At 41.8% G+C, this 22080-nt stretch overlaps 1 protein-coding gene across 1 annotated transcript; it reads left to right on the top strand.

Annotated features, from left to right (window-relative positions):
- The first annotated feature begins 548 nt into the window (after positions 1-548).
- On the top strand, positions 549-13783 carry cdc42 (cell division cycle 42). The gene is made up of 6 exons (XM_079217950.1): positions 549-602; positions 6375-6515; positions 6890-6962; positions 7676-7785; positions 8129-8326; positions 12768-13783. Exons 2-6 carry the CDS (start codon positions 6411-6413, stop codon positions 12855-12857), a joined length of 576 nt encoding a protein of 191 aa, XP_079074076.1. The 5' UTR covers positions 549-602; positions 6375-6410; the 3' UTR covers positions 12858-13783.
- The last annotated feature ends 8297 nt before the right edge of the window (positions 13784-22080 follow it).

Raw genomic sequence — 22080 nt, 5'->3', positions numbered from 1 at the left:
AGCAATAGATGAGACTGGTTGTGTTTTTTAGTTGGACTGTCTCCTATAATGTGACTGTTAATAACTGGAGGTGACAAGTAGAATACTCTTTGGCATGTTGTTAAAAGGCTTAAAAGATGTTTGCTGCGTTAAACATGAAAGCCGAATGGGACAAATGGAGTGGAGCAAAAATCATATTGTGCCTTGGGGTGTGTTACTTTGGATCAGTCATTTCAAGCAAGGCCAATATTCTGATAAATATGGAGACGAATCCAAAGTGAGGTTAATACTTGTAACTTTGTCACGTCAAAAAACTATCCAAACTGCACCATTTAGCTTAAGTTCATGTTTTTTTGGAAAACGTATTTGAAATGTAGTTTTCAATTATAACTACCACAAATTACCTTTATGATTCTCTTGACTACCGGTTAATCCATTTTAGGTGCTTGCTTAGTTTAGTGTTTCTGGCTTTGCTATTGAAAAGCCGCCCGGTTGTCCTAAAATCGATAAACGTAATTACGTAGTACATCACTACGCACGCAACGTGTCCCTGTTCTGTTGACTGGGAAGCCCCTAGCGCGGAGCTGCCAACGCCCGGCGTAAAGACACAAATAGAGGATACGGTACGGAAAAATATTGTTTTTTATGAATATTGGGCTGTAACTGTGGTTAAATTTCATATCTAATGCTGTCAACGTCATCTGCTCCTTATCTGTTATACATGGGTTGTGACTTTCGAATTAAATAGCTCATTTGACAACAGCTTCCGCTATGGTTAGCTCAGCCAGTTAGCTTGGCAGGCTAGCTAATCGAAGAGGGCATAGTTAGCAAAGCAAGCAGGCAGTCTCTAACATTGTGCCGGCTAGAAAACAAACCCCTCGGGGCTGTTTAACAGCCACATTTCACTTCAAATGTATTGTCGATGTACGTGTTGTGAGCATATTCTATCCCTTCTTCTAGAAGTAACGCTAACGTTAAAGCAGTGAACGGCACAATATGTTGGTGGTTACTAGCTAGCGGTTAGCTGGTTAACGAGCTGAATAAAAAAAGGCGTAACAAACGCTCGGTCAGCAACGCCGCTTTTTATATTCCAAACACGGTCTCGGATTATAAAATGGTGGTTCAGTGTAACGTTAATGTTTGTGTTATAGCGCAAAGGTTTACAATACTGACTGGGTTAAAAAAGAAGAAGAGGGACAGCTCGGGGAGTTCGCTTAAACAGCCGACCGGAAATTAGGCCAAAATACTGCAGCTAAGGCGTCCGAGCTAACGTTAGCTTGTAGCACTAGCAACCTATCGGCTTTGGTCTCCAAATGTTCCTGTTATATAACGTTAGTTGGCTTTAATTGACGTTTCACATACATACATCCCCCACACCACTGGCGGTCGCATACTTATTAGACGTGTCATACATTGTGAGGACACTAATGTGATAGAAAATGGTCCTCTTAAAGACCGCGAGGGCATCACTACATCTTTGTTTCAGGTGAACGCTTGACCAATTATTGAGGAATGGTTTAATGAATATGATGTAGTGGCGGTCACAACCTTCCACCACGAATCCGCGAGGGTTTCAGTGGTTGTTTCTGTGCTTGGTAGAAGTATTGTTATTCCATTTCCAATAGAAGTGCGCACTGGTCAGATCTGGTGAGCTAATCAGAGTCTTGTAAAACTTCTCGCCATACACGCACTATCTCGTTTACAGAGTTGATTTCAACTCATTAAAGTTTAGGGTTGTCGTGTAAATACCACATCAAACCGAATTTCATCCGCTTCCGCTACTACTCTTTAAGCTGGCCCGCCCTCTGAGTGCTTACTGGTCTACAAATGCGTGGATTAAGTCTAGAAGCATTATTGCAGCTGCAGCCAGTCACCATGTTGCTCATGGCCATCGTCTCACTGCATGTTTGGCTTCAAGAGTTTGTCTAATGATTCAGAACTACTCGCAGTTTGTCTAATGATTCAGAACTACTCGCATTAGAAGAAGTTGGACGCTTTCCTCGGCCACATATTGTTCCATGAAACATGTGAGCCCTGCAGGGCACTATGATACTTCTGTTTCATACACTGTTGTGTGGATGTAACGGCAATGAAACTGGTAAATGAATTCCTCCAGGCAATGGCAGGGCTTTTGCTTGCGAAACAGTCGGTTTAGGTAGTGCTTAAGGCAAAGCTTTTCTTATTTATTTATTTTTATGTTAAAAAGTTTAAGATCATCCAAATACCCAACCCAGGAAGGGCCCATCTAAAGTTTGGTGATTAAAACGACACTGCTATAGCTGCTTTGCATCTAGACATGTTTACTGGAAGGTCCACATGTCCCCACCCCCTCTCCATACAACAACAAACCAGTAGAAATAATGGCTACAAGTAGGAATGACATCAATTCTGTATGTGATTTAAAATAAGTTCCTTATTTTCTATGTTATTCACTATACATAGACAATAAATAGTTGTATAGTATGACCAACATAACACTGTATATTGTAACTATGTTACTCAACATTAATAATCTAATGTCATATATAATAAAGAGCCCATTTGGCTTCATAGTGCAATACACGTAGGCCTACATTTTCTTGATTATATACTTACAAACTTGACTTTTGAGTAGAGATGCCCCCAATTGATTGGCTGCCAATCAAAACCAGGTGGATTTCAGCTGATCGGCCATGACAGGTGACCAGGCAATCAGTTTCATATTGCCGGACACATTTAGACATTTGTGCCGCTGCATGGTAGTTTTACATCAGCTTTCAGCGACACAGCAACATGTGTCGTCGAGTGAAGAAGACATGGAGCTCACAATTTGTCACAACTGCAAATCCAAAATGAGACGTGGAGGAGCAACCTTTAAAACAGTTGGAACAACTAACAGAGATTTCTTATATTGTAATTAATTTGGATGCATTCCTCTCAGAGTAATCTCAGTGAGCGTCTTGTCTGCTGACAGTACAGAGCTAAACAGCTAATGTTAGCAAAGGTTGCATTACGGTGTGTTAGGGAGGAAAAAAAGTTAATTATAATGCTATCTTTTCACTGCAATCTTGTAAAATTTTGTTTTTGCCGAGAAACTTGAATATCTAAAGTTATTTGAAGGATATGCTTTAACAGCAATATAAACAATATATTAGAAAAGGAACTGATGACCTGTTTAATTTTCTGACACTCGCTCTAAATCAGCTTATAATACATAATTCAATTGCTAATGTCAAGATTTTTTATTTCCTCATCCTTCAAATTATGTGTGTTATTGAAACAACCACTGTAGCAGACAATACGTTTACCCTTTTCACTGACTTCGGGATGGTTATAGTTATTTATCAGGACATTTGTGGGAGGATTGTGAAAAGGAAGTCAGTCTGGAGCCATGTTGTCAATTATCATTCATAGAAAGATCAGGTGGTCAACGATCATCAATAATGGTCATCATCAGGCACGGCTGTGATTGTGACCACATGAAATCAAGATTGTTCTGTTTCCCTGTTCCCAGCACTGCACATGGACAGGTACAGGGGCTCTCAGTCATAGTGCAGTCCATTCAGACTGCAAAGGGGCCTCCTAAGCACCCTCCGCTTGTCCTGCAGAACGTCCCATTATAATCGCGCATCAGCAATCACAGCGGCCGCCGTGTTTTGAACACAGTTATGGAACTTACCCACAACGGCTTATTGTTTGGAAGCAAACAAAGCCTTGACTGTAACAGACTGATGAACCCAGCGATATTTCACATTCTGTGTCTGATTTTTAGCACACAAAATATTTTTATTTTTTGGGGACTTTGTGTAGGGAGCTTGTCTTAATATCGTGCAAATGCCCGGTTCTATTGATTGTGTCTAGTGCCAGGCTCTACACAGTTTAGTCTACAGTGGGGGAAACCTCTTTTGAGCTTTAAAGAAACAGGCCTTTCGTCAAGGTTGCAAGCTGTTGCGTCTGCGCCTCCGTCTGGGCTGTCTGCACAAGTGTAATCTACTAGATGGCCATTACCAGAAGGAGCTCTATGCTTTAATCACATTTTTTTGTTTAGTATTCTACCACCACGTCTGGTCCAGGAAAACGTTGTGTTTCTTGACCAGGTGTTTCTTGATATCGTTTGCTGAAGAAATGCGTATCAGTGTGTTCCCTGTGTTTCTGCGGGAGATCCACCTGAGCTCTGTCCCCCTGTTTAAACCATGTTCACACAGTAACATTTGGCGCATGCAATGTTGTCGTCTCCTGCTTCATTTAATGCCCGCCACCCCCCCCCACACACACACTGTGGTGCAGAGCTCTGCAGTGGCTTGGCACCGACAGACACACTGTAACTTGTGGGGGAGAAACGAGGGAATGCTGTGGCCCACATACTACATATAGCTTGTTGTCTCTAAATGCACAATGCACCAAGATGCATCACATCACCAAGATTGCAGACAATGATTCAAGGTCAACTTTCATTGTTGTTTATTTATTATTTCACTCGTCTTGTAGGCCTATTTTCGTTGAAGGCATTTCGGGGGCAAAAACCACATAAATGCAGGCTGCAATTGAAGATTATTTTCATTATCCAGTGATATGCAGATTATTTTCTCCATTAATCATTATTGAAACGTTTGGAAAAAATTGCTTTTTCCAACAGATTTTCAGATGATCTGTTTTGTCTGTAATGCAGTCCAAAACCCAAAGATAAACAATGTACTGTTATTGAAAAGATAAGCAGCTGGTTTGATGCTTTAACTGAATTCTGTGTAGCTGCGTTAGTTTTCCGGGGATTCTTCGTATGGTTCACTGGTTCCTTGTCTGGGACACATGAATAGAACAAAACCATCGTTAATGTCATTAGTAGCACCTGTGCTTTTCGTACTATGATGAGTCAAAATGACCATGTTGCTGTTTGCATTCCGACAAAGTTTGTGTAATGATCGCTTCGCCCTGAGTTCACGATGACTTTCAAAGTAGTTTCTCTTTGTGCAGCCGGAAATTCAAACATTTCTTACTTTGTTACTCTTTTTTTCTTCTTTTTTTCGAGCAAGTTACCTGTCGCCCTAATGATGTAAGGTGCCTTGCATCCAATTACGCATACCCTATTTTACGAAAGCTTGACTGTCACTTTGCTGCTACTTGTGCGTGTGAGAAGCAAAGAGTAGGCAGCAAGACTGCATTCTTCCCCCACTAAATGTCCAATTTGTGGGTGGCGCAGCCCAACTTGTCTGACAAGTAGTTAAGTGACTGTAGCTTGCTAGCATGATCAGCTGTGCAATTCACTAGATGACGCTAGCTAAGCACCAAGCAATAGAATTATGTGTTTCTCTCTCTGGCCGATCCCCCAGCTGGCTACTAGTACTACGAGTAGTTGTTTGCGCTGGTTAGGAGGTACTTGGCTGAAAAGATATTTCACAGGAAAAAGGTCGAACCACTGCACTAGAGAACCCTGATTTATATTGTGATATTTACTGAAAATTACATACAATAAAGCCAGCGCAATAGCCTGCTGCTCCTTATTTGGGTTTCTGTTGTGAAATGAGGAGGTATTGCATCGATAACTCCTCATTTCATGAAAAAGAGACAAGGTGTCTGACAAAAGTTCAGCTCAAAACGATGCGCTGCAAATAGATATCTGAATAGTTTGACATTTCAATGTGTTTTTTAGGAACTAATATCTGTTGTTCCTTGACCCATTTTAATACTTGTGTTGGACTAATCATACTAGTGTTAGACTAACACTAGTATGATTTGATTTCCATTCCGTTTCTACACCAGCACAGCCACATAATGTGCAATGCCGTTTGAGTGAATCACATTTCTACAGTGTCATTTGTCCAGCTGTGTCTCTACATGATCCCCAATCTCTTTAAATGAAAAGAAACCCACATTATTTGGACTTCTAGACACTAGTATTGATCTTTTGATCCTTTGGTTGATCAGGGAGCCTAGGTTATTGATCTGTGACTGGACGGCGTTATCTCCCCATAAACATCCTCATGTCAAATAGATCATTTTAATTCTGGACTTGGGTCACCTCAATTTTCAGACTTAGGTCAAGCTACATCTTTATAGCTACGGGTATGTTGATAAGTGCTTTTACAAGCAGTTTGTCATTGACATTAATGAAAATGCCATCTGGTGTTGAGCTTTCCAAGGTCTCCCCAGAAAATGTGTTACTAAATGTAAAAAAAAAGCGAGTACTATGGCTAAATTGAATTCAAATCATTTTTAACCTTTGGTCACGGTGACCTTACAGTTAGTACAGCCACCTTATCTCTTTGACAGAGACAGTGCGCAGCTTCTTTGCGCTACCAGAGTTAGCTCCAAGCTAAATTACATCTGTAATCCCTGGGTGGGAAACAGAAAATATGTTATGCGCAATAAGTGGTGCCATCAACGAATTAAGTTTCCTTCTGTTTGTTTTTCTCTTCCAGATCTTGAATGAGTAGCGACGACTGTAAAACACAGCTATGCAGACCATCAAGTGTGTTGTCGTTGGGGACGGTGCGGTGGGTAAAACCTGCCTGCTCATCTCCTACACCACAAACAAGTTCCCTTCTGAATATGTACCGACGGTAAGTAGTGATTCCTAGTGTTACTCTACCTTTGTAGCTCTGTTTGTTATTGTCATCAAATTAATTCAGCAGTAAGTCCATTTCATAGTGTTAATGTTTCTGGCTGATGTTCTTTTGTTACTAATATTTAAGATTTGTATTGGAGATTGTATAACCAAGTGCTTAACCTGCTGCGTGATCAAAGTTAGAATTTTTTAATGCAGATATCTTAAACTGTTTTGTGCTTCATCAACTAAAATTTGAGTCAGTTTAATAAAAGATATTGAATAAACACATTTGAATAACATCGCCATATCTGTCAAACCCTTATGTTAATAACATGTTGTTCACTGTTGAGAAAAGAAGCTAACCATTGTTTCTGGTCTGTGTTGTAGGTGTTTGATAATTATGCTGTAACTGTAATGATTGGAGGCGAGCCCTACACTCTGGGCTTGTTTGATACAGCAGGTATGTATTTCTTATTCCAACCTACACTTAGTAGTTCTGTTGCTCCAGGTATCCAGCTAATATCACTATTTCCTATTAAGCCATTGTCACTATACATTTACTCTAAAGTGTTTCTGTGACGTTTAATGGAAATCATGGGAAAAAATTGTCTTCCTTTATCTTCTATCCCCAAGTTAACATTTGTGGGCGTAGGGTTTGTGTTCAATGTTTCCAAAAAGATTTTATGAAGACTATGGTAGGTGGACCTCGGACCCTTTGTAAGATGGGGGCGGGACCAACTGTAAGAACAATTAGTATTTTAAAGTTGAATTAATCAATCTGGTTAACATAGAAAGCAAAATTATGCCATGAAGAGTTTTGTGCTCTTACAGTGGAATGTAGCAAAGTAGGTTTAGACCACTCAAGTACTGTTTTTGAATACAATTATGAGGTACTTGTACATTACTTGAGTATTTCCATTTGATGCACCTTTATACTTGGCCATATACATCATTTAAAATGGTCTATTCTGCATAAAGAGGTAACATTTACTTTTGCTGGGGTTTTATTTTGCGTGTATTTGATGCTAATCTGAAGTAATATTTGGAATCCAGGAATTAGAGTTTTTACACTGTGCTCTAGTCATCTTTAATCATCAACACATTGGTTGTATAAATATGAATAATGATGGCCAGACAGTGAGGGTCAAACATGTTTGTATGTGGTTTCTCTAGGTCAGGAAGACTACGACAGGTTACGACCTCTGAGTTATCCCCAGACAGATGTCTTCCTCGTCTGTTTCTCCGTTGTCTCCCCCTCCTCCTTTGAAAACGTCAAAGAAAAGGCAAGTCAAACCCTTAATTTCCCCAGTACGTTGTGAAATACGGATTTGTCCTGTTTCAATCAGACTTCTATTCTCCTAGATAATGTAGTTACACTTCCAAGAACATTAACGTTAACTTTTATAATAACAATGATATGGATATTTTTAACAGAGCTGTAGTTTCTAATGATTTCAGACAGACTCTTTGCAGTATTTTTGTGTTGGATCTGAACATTCTGACCTCCACTGACCGCTGATCAGACTTGAGTCAGTGTGGAGAGAAGCCCACGAATGAGAAGCCCAACGTTAAATGCTTGTGATGCAGCGTGTCGGCCGTTCCATGACCCTCTTTTTGTGTATCCAGTGGGTTCCAGAGATTACCCACCATTGTCCAAAGACCCCCTTCCTGCTAGTTGGGACTCAGATCGACTTGCGGGACGACCCATCCACTATAGAGAAACTGGCCAAGAACAAGCAGAAGCCCATCACCCCGGAGACGGCCGAGAAGCTGGCGAGAGACCTAAAGGCTGTGAAATACGTGGAGTGCTCAGCCCTCACACAGGTAATATATATGAATATACACTGTCTCTCTCTCTCACACACACACACACACGCACACACACACACAGAAAAAGGAGGCAAGAAGAGCATTCCCCCCGGGCCTGTCAGGTGTGTTTCATATGGGGTTTGGAAACCTTGCTTCAGAACGTAGTGCATCCTGGTTTATGTGCTATAATCTGTAACCCTTCAGAGGAGTCTCGTAGGGTTTATTGTAAGAGTCTTGTAAGAGTCCACGTGTAACACAAACGTACCTTGTTCCTCGGGAGTCTGCCAGCATGACGTGGCGTTGGGCCTCTTCCTGCGACGTGATCCCTACACGCAGAGTTAAAGGTGTGCTGGAAGTGTCAACACGCTCACACTTACTTGTGATAGCAGTACACCTTAATAACTACGATTTTCCTTTGGGAGCTACATGTCTTCTAATGTGAAAGTGTTGCTGTTTTCGAAGTCGAAGAGAACACTCGTGCTTTTTGGTTGTGCGGGCGAACGTTTGATGAGAATTCAGAACTCAAAAATGTTCACTTAAAAAGCTGGTCAGGTTACCTTTAGCTACACACTGTGCGCGTATTGCTTATGGATTGTGATGCACGTCTATCCGTGCCATTACGCCCAAATAAACCCGTCGGTAGATGTTCTGATTTTATACAGTTCCCGTGATAGGTTTGCGGAGATTTGAGAGTGAATTTAAGCTAAACATGTTTTAAATTTGAAGTCATATCAATATACATGACTTCACAAGCAAAAGTCAGCTCAAATGATATAGTAACAGATTGGAAATGTTCTCATCTTTTAACGCTCATATGTTTTTTTTCATATGTTGTCCTTCAGAGGTTTGATTAAATTGTCAACGTAATCTTGTAATAATAGTTTTACTTTTGCTGTTAGATTAAAGTTAAGTTTCATGCACCAACAATGAAAAATAATGAATATTTTTTAGCCCTGTAATTTGAATGGCTAGTTAGTGACTAGATCTAATGAGTTATATGCTATCAGTGTAAATTTTGAAGACCAAGAGTAGACAAGATGAATTACCAATAATACCATTAGCATTGTGGTACTTAGTACTTGTATTGGATTGTCTGATTGATAAATCAGTCGGTGGAGTTTATCTGCTCCATCTTGAGTCTTGAGTAGTTGTGATGTCATCAGTACCGAAGGAGGGAAGTGAGCAGAGGGAACATGACTCACGGGAGGACGGATCGGCCTCACTCGGGCCCGAGAACAATAGTGTTGATGGAGTCGAGGTGGAGCCCCCACCTCTCTGTTCTGCCCCTTCCTTCCTCCCCCCCCCCCTCCCTTTCGCTCCCTGGCACAACTGTCGCATAGCTGATGTCATTTCCTGATTCCTGTGAGCGATCTCTTGCGCTCCACTCCGCCGTTCAGCTTATCTTCCGCGCCATGCACCTCCTTCATACACTCGTCCTGTAACTGTCATACTGTCTCTTTGCATTTCACACAAACACTGTTGTCCTCCTCCCCGTCCTCCCCCCGTCTGTCTCTTTCTCTTTTTCTGTGTTTGCTGTTGCTAACTGTGCTGTTGTTCTCTTCCCTCTCCTGCCATTGTAGCGAGGGCTGAAGAATGTGTTTGACGAAGCTATCCTAGCTGCCCTAGAGCCTCCTGAGACGCAGAGAAAGAGGAAATGCTGTATATTTTAGTCTCTCTCTCCGTGCCACCGCTCCTTCTTCTGATTGCCACTATTTTTGGCGTTTTTCACTCAGTCACCTCATCTTTCTCATTTCCTCTCCTTCCCCCCCTCAATGTATTTACATGTGCCGCTTTTGAAATGAGGGCCTAGTCATCTCAAATCCCAGCCATCGACCGATCTCCAACTCCAGACCTCTGCTCTGTATTGGGAGTGCTTTGCAACTTATCTTTGTTTCACGGCCTGCTTCTCTGACCTGCGGCCTCTCATCGCTTCGATGACTTCACTCGTTGCCTTTTCTAACCTGCAACTGCTGACATTCGGTTTGGTTGGTGTGCTCATCTACGTCACATGTTACATCTGGAGGGATTCATGCCAACTTTGTTTTACATCTAAAGCCTCACCTAGTGGTGAGCAATGTGTCAAATACACTCGATGTAGTGGCAACTATATTGCGAACCTCAAGGTACAAATTGTCCCGTAATGTTTTTAAGCCGCCGGCTACAGGACGTTTTGCATCTCGCTCTCTCTCACGGCGCCTCACTCGCAGACACAAAGAGAAATGGGTCAGTGTGAGGGGTGTGTTTTATTATTTATTTATTTTTTAATCCGGAAAGTAGGCAGCGGGGAAAAACTTGCCAGAGCTAGTTGATACGGAATTAGTTCAGAAACGGGAATGAAAGATGTCAGCCTACAGAAAACGGTCAAACTAGCCCCTGCCTTGTTTTGCAGTACGTGTGTGTACTAAGCATGACAGCGGGAGCGTTTAAGAAATGACTTCAAGGTACAGGCAGTGAATGTAGTTTCACATGCATTCAATAAGTCAGTCAGTTGGTCAAGCAGACAGTTGTTATTTTAGAGAAAATATGAAGATATATATATATATTGTATAATGCGGCATAGCCTGAAAGTAACCGGTTACCCAACCCCAACTTCACTACTGTATTATTCCTAATTGGCCCCTGGCCAACATGGAGTGGTATGTTACTGAGGATGTAGGATGTCATTTGGGATGTAGCCATTGTTTTAGTCAGCCTTTCCCCTCTGTGTCGTAGTAGTCGTTAATGTGGGGAGGGTTTGGACCAAATGAGGGTGGAGACTTCATAACTGAGATCGATCTCAACCACTAAACAGAGCTTCCATTTTTAATGCTAATGTATATTTTGTACTCGTTGATACTGTTGTACCTTGATTAAACATACTATGGTTACATGTAGGGCTTTTATGTACGTGAGTCATATGTAGGGAGTGTCTTGGCCATCTTGACGACATGAGAACTAACAGCACTAACCAAGCGGTTAACCGACTGGATGCTGTTTTTTTAAATAACTTACAATACTTCTCTAGCAGTAAGATTTCGTTAATTCTGGGGCAAGTTGTTTCCCATCACTGAAACAAATTCCCCTGTTAGATTACACCAAACTTCTGGCAGCTGCAGTCTGAAGCTGTTATTCTACAGTGTACCTTCTGTAATCTACAACAGTATTACTGTAAAAAGTACTACAGTACTGCGCTGCAAAGAATATACACTTTACACTATGATACCGTCAGCTGTTTGGTTGCCATTATACTTCATGTTCAAACTGTAACTTCCATAAACAGATTTTAATTTACTGTAAAATGGGTTAAAGTACTGTAGAATGTGATCTTTACATGATCCTCATGCTCAATTCAAGTGTGAATCCATTTTATACCCTAGGGGTTTGGCTTCTTAGTCACCTTTTTTCACTCTGGGTGATTTAGAGCCCCTGCTCTTCATTGAGTCGTCCCTGTTTGCTACCATGATGGTACTATCTTACTGCCCTGGTTCATAGCTAAGCTACGCTTACTGTTTTTTTAAAGTCTCCTTGAAAAAAAAAATTAAAAATTTCTTTACATATGACACACGTGCCATTAATTGTGGTGCACATCCTGCTTTCTTGAAAGTTCAGATAATAATAATAATAAGACAAATAAAGAAGCTCTAATTGTATGAAATTACCTGTGAAATAAATAATAAAGGACAAATGAACTTGCTCTCCTCTCTTGCTCTCTTTCTTTTTCCAGCGCTTCGTCAGAGAATTTAGTCGGGTTAATAAACCGAGTTAAACAACGGCGATGGGTTCACTGATTCGTTGTAGCGCTGCTGTGGTTACTTCACATGACCAAAGCTCTCGGCGTACGCAGCTCTGCTCAGCGGCAAAGACGAAGAGAGAGTTTGTGGTGGTTTTCATTTTATATATTTGGAACCTGGATGGCCTCTTGTGAGTAATTCAGCAAAAAACAGAGAGCAGAGGCAGGGAAGTAAAAACAGGTCTGCGTGGAATGAAAATGCCCACTTGTCCTTTTTGGTTTTGTGTTGCGTCGCATCAGAAGGTCGTGCTCCTCTTTTCCTCCTCTTTCTTGTTTTGACTTGCCTTTTGGTTTCATTTGTCACAGGTCAGCTACACTTTGCACTCAACCTGCATGTGATTTGTCTTAATCCCTGATCTGGCTCACACAAATCGACACATTTAGTTGGAAAGCAGAACATTCTCCCCAGTTGTTTGTTGTTGCAGATTGATTCCCTTGAAATAATTTACATATTTGTTGAATTGTTGTTGTTGTTTTTCCCAACTGCACATTTCCCCCACTGTTTCTTATGACTTACTGATGTTCAATGCTGCTTTTGTTCTCTCTTCTGTTATTTCCCCTCTGTTTAAGCTGTTATTATTGTTTATCCCCCCCACCCCCCCTTTTCCCTTTCGGATGGACGTGTGTGCGTTTGCGTTGTCCGTTTCAATTGAGCCTGTGCCTGTGCTTGTGTGTTTGTGTTCACAGAAAGGCCTAAAGAATGTGTTTGATGAGGCGATATTGGCTGCACTGGAACCCCCAGAGCCCAAGAAGAAACGCAAATGTGTGCTGCTATGAGAGGCTCCTACCTTTTCGCACACACACACACATACTTACACATACACACACACACACATACATCTTAAATACACACACACACACACACACACACACACACACACACACACACACACACACACACACACACACACACACACACACACACACACACACACACCCCCTCCCCCGTCCTTACCCCTCGCTCTGCCGCGGTTGGTCGTCGGCATTGCCCTCCACAGAGAAGACTAGAAAGAAAGAAGGTTTCTGATGATTCTCTGCAATAATAAGAAGCTTCAGCCCTGAGACTCCCCGGCGTGGCCAACAAGGCCGCGGTGGGCTCTGAGGGCGGCGCGGCCTCGGTCAGAGGGATCCGGATACCGAGCTCACACGCAAGTAGAATTCGCCCAGTCGAGCTTTTGATAGGTTGGTTTTTGATTCCGTCAGTGTTGTGGCCCGCTTGACTTTTTAGATGTGAGCCCGGCCCCTCTCAGCGCTGAAGGTCCCTGGCCCCCGTTGACGAGCACACTCGTCGGCCGATCCCTACGTTTCCTTCTCAGCGCTACCAGAATAAACGCTAACAAAAGAAGTGTTTTGTTTCTATTTTGCCAACCCCCCCCCATCCTCCTCCTTTTACCTCCTCAAACACATGACACGTCTGAGCTATTTATTCCATGTTCCACATAGATGCGCTCCTAACCACTATGAAAACTGTGTAGGTCTTACAGGACTCAGCAACTTGGCAAAAACCTCCACACAGCCGCCAGAGAGGAAATTTGATTAGTAGATATCGCCATCTAGTGACTATTTGGAGCGCGGTGACCACTTGAAGAGCTTAAAAAGGCGTCGAGTAGTAAAGGGTCAGTCGACTACAAGGAATTGGGCCTTTTTAGATGCAGGGAACTTAAACAGTGTTAGCAGAACAAGCGGTGTGCTCTTGATGCGTTGCCGGGGGGTGGGGGTGGGGGTGTGGGGGGTGGTGGGAAGCTATTTTAACATTGTCGTCACCTCACACTTTGAACAGATACAGCAGAACGACACTGGCAGCCAAATCTTGCCGAGTCATCCTTGAACAGCCGATGGATGAGTTTCCAGCAGAATTCTGTGCCGCGTGTCCGATGCTCTGAAGGCCGGTCCGCTCTGTCGTACCCGTTCAGAGCGCTCACGGTGCTGCAGGTCTCCGTTCTAAATGATAGGTTTAACAGATGTAATTATGATGTAAGCTGGCACACAATGTTGATGTAGGCTCCGGGTGTTTTTACCAAAACAAATGTTTTTTTTCTTCATCATTATTTTTTGTTTGTGCTGTTTTTTATTTTATTTGATATATATATATCTATATATATATATAGATATATATATCTATATATATATATAGATATATATATATTAAAAAAAAGGTTACTTTTACATTTAGGGGTGGGAACTCATCTGAATTCTTCCCTGCCAGTTTATACCAAGAAAAAGCTCTGATTGGTTTAGTTGAATAAAAAAAAAAATCCCCAACGGCAGAGACTGTTTCGATAATTTGTGATCGGTTGGTTCTTGTTTTTCTTTACTGGTGGCTTAGAGTTGGGTCAATTTCTAGCCCAAGTCAGTATAATTATTTTAACCTGTTGTTGTTTTGGTGCAAAACCAAATGCTCTGTCGAAAGTCTTTGTTCTTTGTATATGCATTCTTTAAAAAAATATTAAACTTATACCTTAATTGCCTTTACCACTTGTCCCTTTCCATTCTGTGTTTACCAATAACCAACCAAACCACCAAACAATTGCTTTTGACTGGAATATGTTCTTATTCTTTTTTTTATTTTTCTGTATGTTAGCTTATGCTATCATAATCATGCCAAGGGTAGAAGTAAGTAAACAAAACAGCTTCTTCCCCGAGCACATGTTGTATGTTTATAACTATATTTATCGAGCAATTCGTGGACCGCTACATCCAATAAACCTTCGGTTTGATTTCCATCACATCTGGATGAGCCTGTCATGGTGTGTTCATCCAGCAGGAGGCGCCGGCCACCCAAACATTTGCGTCGCTGGTGTTGGTTTCACATGTTGGGAGAAACTGATGCTTTTCATAATCCACTGAATGACATTGATTGTATACACAGATTATATTGGGTGTGCATGTGACCCACAGTTATGAGGAGAGATGAAACTCCATCACCCATGAAGATGGAGTACAAAAACATGAAGGTAAAACTGAAAAGGCAAATTTAGGTCAGATACAGAAAAACACGCACTGTAGTGTTGATTCTGACTTTTTAAAAGACCAATGGAGCCAAAAACATGACATTCAATTCTACATTAAAATTCTTAACTACAGGGTTCACTGTTTAAACTTTAAAACTTTATATTGGTAAAAATTAGTAAAAGTGCACTGTTATTCAAGATGACTTCATCCTGGATTAACAAATTTCAAACTTGTGTTCAGAGATCCAAAGTTAGCTGGATGACAGGATTTTGTTTGAAGACCGCTCGATTGATAAACAATGGCTTTATTGATAGAAATAAAGAAATGCAATATGAAAAGGTCCACCTGTTTCACGCATCAAGGTTCATTTACTCATCATTGCGAGCCACCCTTCCAAATAAAATGGAGAGATGAATAATAAACAGAATTTATGCCTATAGTAGGCAGATTTAACAAGGACATTTCTTAAAGGTGACATATCATCAAAAACTCACTTTTTCAGTGCTTGTGCACATACTGACCCCTGAACTATGAAATACGACAACCCACAGGTCTTTTTTTGGGCAGCCGAGATCAGAAAATATGTGATTCAACAAGCCAATCAGACCAACGGGTGACTAACAACTCAGACAAGTCACGTTAAATTAATTAGATTAATTACACTAACACTGTATTAGCATTACTAAATAAAAGGCCAACTTACATTTCTGTGGAGGAACCCAAAATACAATAGTGAACCAGAAAATGTGAATATGCCCCCTAAAAATAAGAATCTTGGCTATTCGGTCCTATTTTGTCATTTGTCAAATGGAAACTGGAACATGGGCTATTATATAGAGCCTTGTGGTTCACCTTTTGTATGATCTTCTGGTCATTGTTTTACCTCAATGTGTTTTTTGGGCCATACACATTTCCCATCGCTCTGTGCAGGTCAGTAAAACAATGTGTGTCATCAATACCAGAAGCACAATTAAAATAAAGCACTGAAAAGCAACATTAATATTATTAATAATTATTATTATTAATATTATGATCAAATTAGATTAGTTTGGCCTCACAGCGATACTTGTGTACACACACACACACACACACACACACACACACACACACACACACACACACACACACATATGTAATGTTGGTGTTGAGAGAGTAGTATCACTATCACTTTCACAGATGTCCAGGACTTCCTCAGATGGCAGCAAATGAGGGTGATATGTCCCAGGGTCATCTGAATCAGACGGTTGGGCGGGCCGCTTGCACCCCGCACCTCTTCACCCCGCACCTCTCCACCCAAACCCTCGCCCCCCCAACCCCCGTGAGGCGTTCACACATTCCCCACGTTTCTGGAGTGCTGTCTGTCAGCGACCTCCTTCCGCTAAAGAGACGCTGACAGCTATTAATTATCACGCAGGCCGAACGAAGGGCATTCCTCTCCGCTGAAATATCGGTTACACACGCACACACACACACAATCGCAGAGAGACACCACCTGGCCGTCATTGGTCTTCATCATGTTTGACAAATGAGGCTAAATGTTTTCGGTCCTCCAAGGTCGTCCAATCACTGGGTGGGACGAGCAGGCGGGGATGGGAATGTAAGGATCAGGCAACCCACCGGGGACATTTTAACTACCTGACACACACACACACAATGTTGCTAGAGACCTGCCCGTGTGTGTGTGTGTGTGTGTGTGTGTGCTGCACCCACTTTTATGAGACGATTTTATGATGATCCGCACTGATACTGGACTGGTGATGAAAAACACGGCAAGGATCTAAACAGTTTATCCGAGCTCAGCCGTGAATCGGTGTTCAGACACCTCGGCGGTGCACGGCGCGGGCCGCCATGTCTGCGCCCATGAGGGTAAATCTCTACAAATCTGCTGGCTGGAGCCGTGGACGCGGCCTGAACGCTGAGGTGTCCAAAAGGATGCCTGATGTACAATCAATTTGTATTTATTTAGTTTCTCATTTTTAACTATTTTGCATCCGGTTCATTAATGCTGTAATTCCTCTATTTCATACTTTTCATTCCTAATTCTTTTTAACAATAAAAAAATGAGTGCGCTCTGTTGCTGTAGTTGCAGTTGCATTGTATTGCTGCTGTTACATATTCATTGAATGTGCTGTAACTCCGTTACATTATTCATTCTGGTCACATGACATCTATTGCCTCTGTCCTCCTCTGTTGCTCTCCCTCAGGTTTCTTCCCTTTTTTCCCTGTGAAAGTTTTTACTATCTTTATTTAGGGGACGTTTTTCCTGATCCGATGTGAGGTCCCGGGACAGGGACGTTATGTGTACAGATTATAAAGCCCTCCGAGGCAAATTCGTATTTGTGATGTTGGGCTATATAAAATAAACTGAATTGAATTGAACAAAGAGATGTGTCTCCTAAAAGAGGCAGATCCAAGCATCGCCCTCATCGCCGGTGTCTTTTTCAGGGCGACCATCAAGCGACGCCACCGCTGGTCACTGCAAGGAGTATTTTGACACGGCAGGCTGCTGTCGGCTAATAGATACACGTAACACACACACGCTCCGACCCCATTTGGCCCGCATACACACACGTTTTCAGGTGTTTAGTGTCCAGGTGTTAAGGGAAAGTTCTTTGCAGTTCAGCTCAAATCTCCTGCGATGACAGACACACGGCTATAACCGTCGATGAAGAGTGTGTGTGTGTGTGTGTGTGTGTGTAGACGTAAGCTCACAGTGATCCTCCATACCTGTATGCAGAGATGAAGCTGTGGCAGCTAAGGCCCTCATCAACAGCCTGATCCACCGTGTGTGTGTTGTCACTTTCACTCATCCCGACTGATCCGCTCTTATCTGATCTGCCCGCGCTAGGATACAATGTTGCCTCAAGATGACTGCTTGGAATTCGTTAGGATCAAGCTCAGTGAGTTTGTTTGGATAGACGTGAGTGATAGAGCTGGTTAGATTTCACTGGGAATGGGGTCTAAAACATGTTTGGGTGGACTATCCCTTTAAATATACGTCTGGCCCAGTGTCCACCTTCATACCGAGCCATTTTGGGGTCTTTTGAGGGTCCAGGGTCCAATGTCAGTTCTGAAGCATTTCCACGGGATGAAGAAGCTTCCGAGGCCGTTTGGGGGAAGGTTTCCAATGATTCGCCTGTGTGAAGCGTTTGGTAGTGGACGCCTACGCTCTACAAGAAGAGTCGAGAGGCTTATTCAAGATGCTGTGAGTGAGGACGGTGTCAGCCCAATGGAAAGCACGGATTCCTCCACTGGACGGGTTGAGTGATGTGTTTAGTCAACCACCGACAACCTTTTCTCCACCTCTCCTGCGGTGTCTGTGCCTCCACAATGACCTCAAATCAGCCAATGATCCACCATCTTTGCCTCCTTTGCTAAATTATTCCCTCATAAAGGCCATTACACACTGGGGGCCCTTTTTATTTATTTTCTGTGATTGATTCGCATATCTGTGTATATATTTTTTTCAAACTGTTGTTTTTGTTTTGAGTACTTTCACACAGAACACAGAACTGTTACATGGTAAAAAAAAACAAAAAAACAACAATGTAGTTTTTTCCGGGAATGAGGTTTTGTTTTTCTGGCCTAAAAAAGGCATCAACCAATCACGTCGTACGTTCACTATGTTTTGTACAACAAACCAGACTTTATTACTCCCCTCTGCCTTGACAAAGGACCTTTCACAATAAAAGACCTAGACCTAACTGTTCACCAGAGGGAACTCAAATTTACTGGAGAATGTTTGCCAAAAACAAAAATAACTTAGAGTAGCTTTGGCTGCACAACAATAGAGCCTCAGACAGATGGACAGACGATGCTCATGGGTCAATAGGGTCCTGGTCCCCTGTACCTGCACAGATCTATTCACGTAAAACCCCAAAGCAGTGTAAAGGTAAAACCAGCAAACAGACGGTTCCCCGCGCTGCCAGTACGTAGCCATGTCCGATGTGCCCCGCAGAGACTTGTCTCTTGTTGCTGTTGCGCAACACCAGAGGAAAAGCTGAGAGGGAATAGAGGAGGGGGGAGGGGTAGGGGCAGGAGAAAGAAATGCAACTGTCATCACAAACAAGAACCATCTGTCTCATTTGTGTAACTTGTTTTCTTTTAATATGAGAAGTATGCTGAAGAGATCTGGGAGTTTGAGAGAGGCCTGGGAGGGCCGGGCCCTGGGCTAAAGCCAGCCTGCTCTGAGCGAGTGGCATTAATATCCAGGCAACCTGCACCGTTAACCCTTCACACTCACGGCACACGCTGACAGACAGACAGACAGACAGACAGACAGACAGACAGAAACCTTAACCCGAGGTATGCAGAGGGTCCTGAGGTGTTATTCAAATGATTAGCCGCCTGTCTGGGAGGAGAATTGGCTGGAAGATTGATGTGAAAGGGCAAAATCACTGCATCGTTATCTCATTACCTCTCATACCTTCAGGAAGTATGCCGAGAGAAGTGCCGGTTCTTCTGTGGGTGGTGAATCACACATGCTAATTAGGCAAAGCCTCAGTCACGTTGTACTCGTTGACTTGTTTCCTTACACTGTTTTCATCACAACGTTTGTGTGATTTATGCCAGGGTTCATGTTCATTGTTTCGGCGATAAATGCAAGATTCCGAGCATTATTTGTTGTTTCCTCACGGCTCTCATGGTAGCTAACGGCACTAACCAAGACTTTTTTTTCTTCTTTTTCGACATACTATACTATATACTATATCGACATACTATACATACGTATGACTTGTCATACTATACTATACTATGTTTTAACGTACTATACTATGACTATTTGGACATACTTTACTATGACTGATCGACGTACTATACTTTTTTATATGACTTTTTAAAAACTTGTTTTGACATTTTCAGTGATTTCTTTTGCCATACTTCAGGAGTGTGGGCATTTTTTTCCAGACAAACTTTATAATCACTTTTTTTTCAAATTATGTGGTTATTCAACACAAAAACACAAAAGCAAGTATTTAAAAAAAAGTTGTATTACAATGTGGCACATGAACCCCTAATGACCCTCTGAGTAAAATCCGACAAGGATAAAGTGAAACTCCTTGCTCATCAATTTCGGTCCAGAAACTGCACGCATCTAGAGAGGAAACAAGAAGACAATGTCAGAGTTGGCCTCACGTTCACATACAAGTCTGCCCAAAATTACAGGTGGCGTTCTATACCATGACTTTTTTCCACATACAATAATAGTAAAAGTCTTTTTTACATAGTATATTATGACTTTCTTTTTACTTAGTTTTTTTTTCTTATTTTGGGGGTGTTTTTCAACTATACTTTACAATTACATGTTTATGCTTAAAAAACATTTTTGGAAATAATATACATCACTTTTTAATGCTTTTTTCAACTTACTGTACTCTGGATTTTTCAGTGGATCACAATAAATGGCAACCCACAAATATTGTAATTAAAGAGCCAAATAATGAAATCAATATAATGCTAGCTATAATATATATATATATATATATATATATATATATATATATATATATATATATATATATATATATATATATATATATATCCCATATGTCCCAAAATATATCCCATATGTGCGACTGGGGTAGCATTTTGGTAAAACTATTTTCATTATTAAAATAAGGAACATTTCAAACACTTCTGTATTCCACTGTTAATTGATTATCTTCGGACTATGACGGAGCTTGAGAGGTTTCCACGTGTTGCTAATTTTTCCCCCCACCAAAAATAAAATCTAATGTTAGTTCTTGGACTGTTAAAAGTGGATTGATCCAATACTGCCGTTTATTGTGTCCTTTTGGATTATAATGCATTAGAGATGCAGGACGTGTACTCAACAGTTTGTCTGTGGCTCGCTTCTTATGTTGAGAAATGAGCATTATTGACGATTTGTAATCTCTTCATTTTTGGGATTTTAGTGCGCTAATGTAACTTTTGCTGAACGGCAGTCACAAGTGATGATTACAGAATAATAGTAACATTAGCACAAGTAGAGAAAAAGTCAATGAACTGGCACAATTATGTTAATTACACAGCAATATCTACCTAAAATTAACTAGCGTTAGCTAACGTTAGCCACCATGAGCTACTGATATACAGTCTTTGGTTTTACTGCATTTGATCCAGTAGGCTAAATGAGTTACGCTCACTGTTAAACACACTTTTTAATTAAATGACTACTAATGAAAGAAAGACATGATGATCAAGCAGTTGGTTTTCAGTAGACTACACACTCGTTCTGATGTAGGCTATGTCTATCAAAAGAGTGTATATGTGGAGTATACATTTTTGGGGGGTATATTTTGGCCTGAAAATTGGCCATATGGATGTAAGATATTAGCACAAAATATAGACTATGAGTAGTTCTTATTCCACAAATATTTGAACCAGCTTTTATAACCCTGTATTTGTTGCATCTTAACTTCAACACCAAACACACACACACACACACACACACACACACACACACACACACACACACACACACACACACACACACACTAAGTGGTAAAACCCTACTGTCAGCCTCTTGTCTCCGCCACAACCGCAGCAAACCACAAAAGGCATTAGAGTTCTCTGACTGACTGACTAACTGACTGTCTGACTGTACATCTGGCTGTCTGACAGCTGACACACACACACACCCACACACACAGACTCACACAGTCACACACACACACACACACACACACACACACACACACACACACACACACATGCACAGACACACACAAACCCACAGACATTTCCCAATCAGTGTGGCCCCCACCACCCACCTCATCCCGGCCATCATGGTGGCTTAATGTAGGACAGATCCTCCCCATCGCAGGCCGAGAGCAGTTTGGGTTACACTTTTCCGCAGAGGGAGAGCGGACTGGAACCGGCACAAGTCAAAGATATTGCAGGAGAAAGACCGAGAAAGCTTGAGTAGGGGGGGCAGGATGATATTGATAGAGACAGAAGGAGGGAAAAAGCTTGTGCCATGTGGTCTGCATTTTGCTGCAATCCCTGCTCGAGCTCGGTGTTCCTTGCCTCTGTTCCCCTCTTCAGC

This window comes from Taurulus bubalis (genome assembly GCF_910589615.1).
Source record: "Taurulus bubalis genome assembly, chromosome: 5".
In the NCBI taxonomy this organism is placed as follows: domain Eukaryota; kingdom Metazoa; phylum Chordata; class Actinopteri; order Perciformes; family Cottidae; genus Taurulus; species Taurulus bubalis.
The sequence above is the reverse complement of the archived record's forward strand: the minus strand, read 5'-3'. Positions and strand labels throughout refer to the sequence as shown.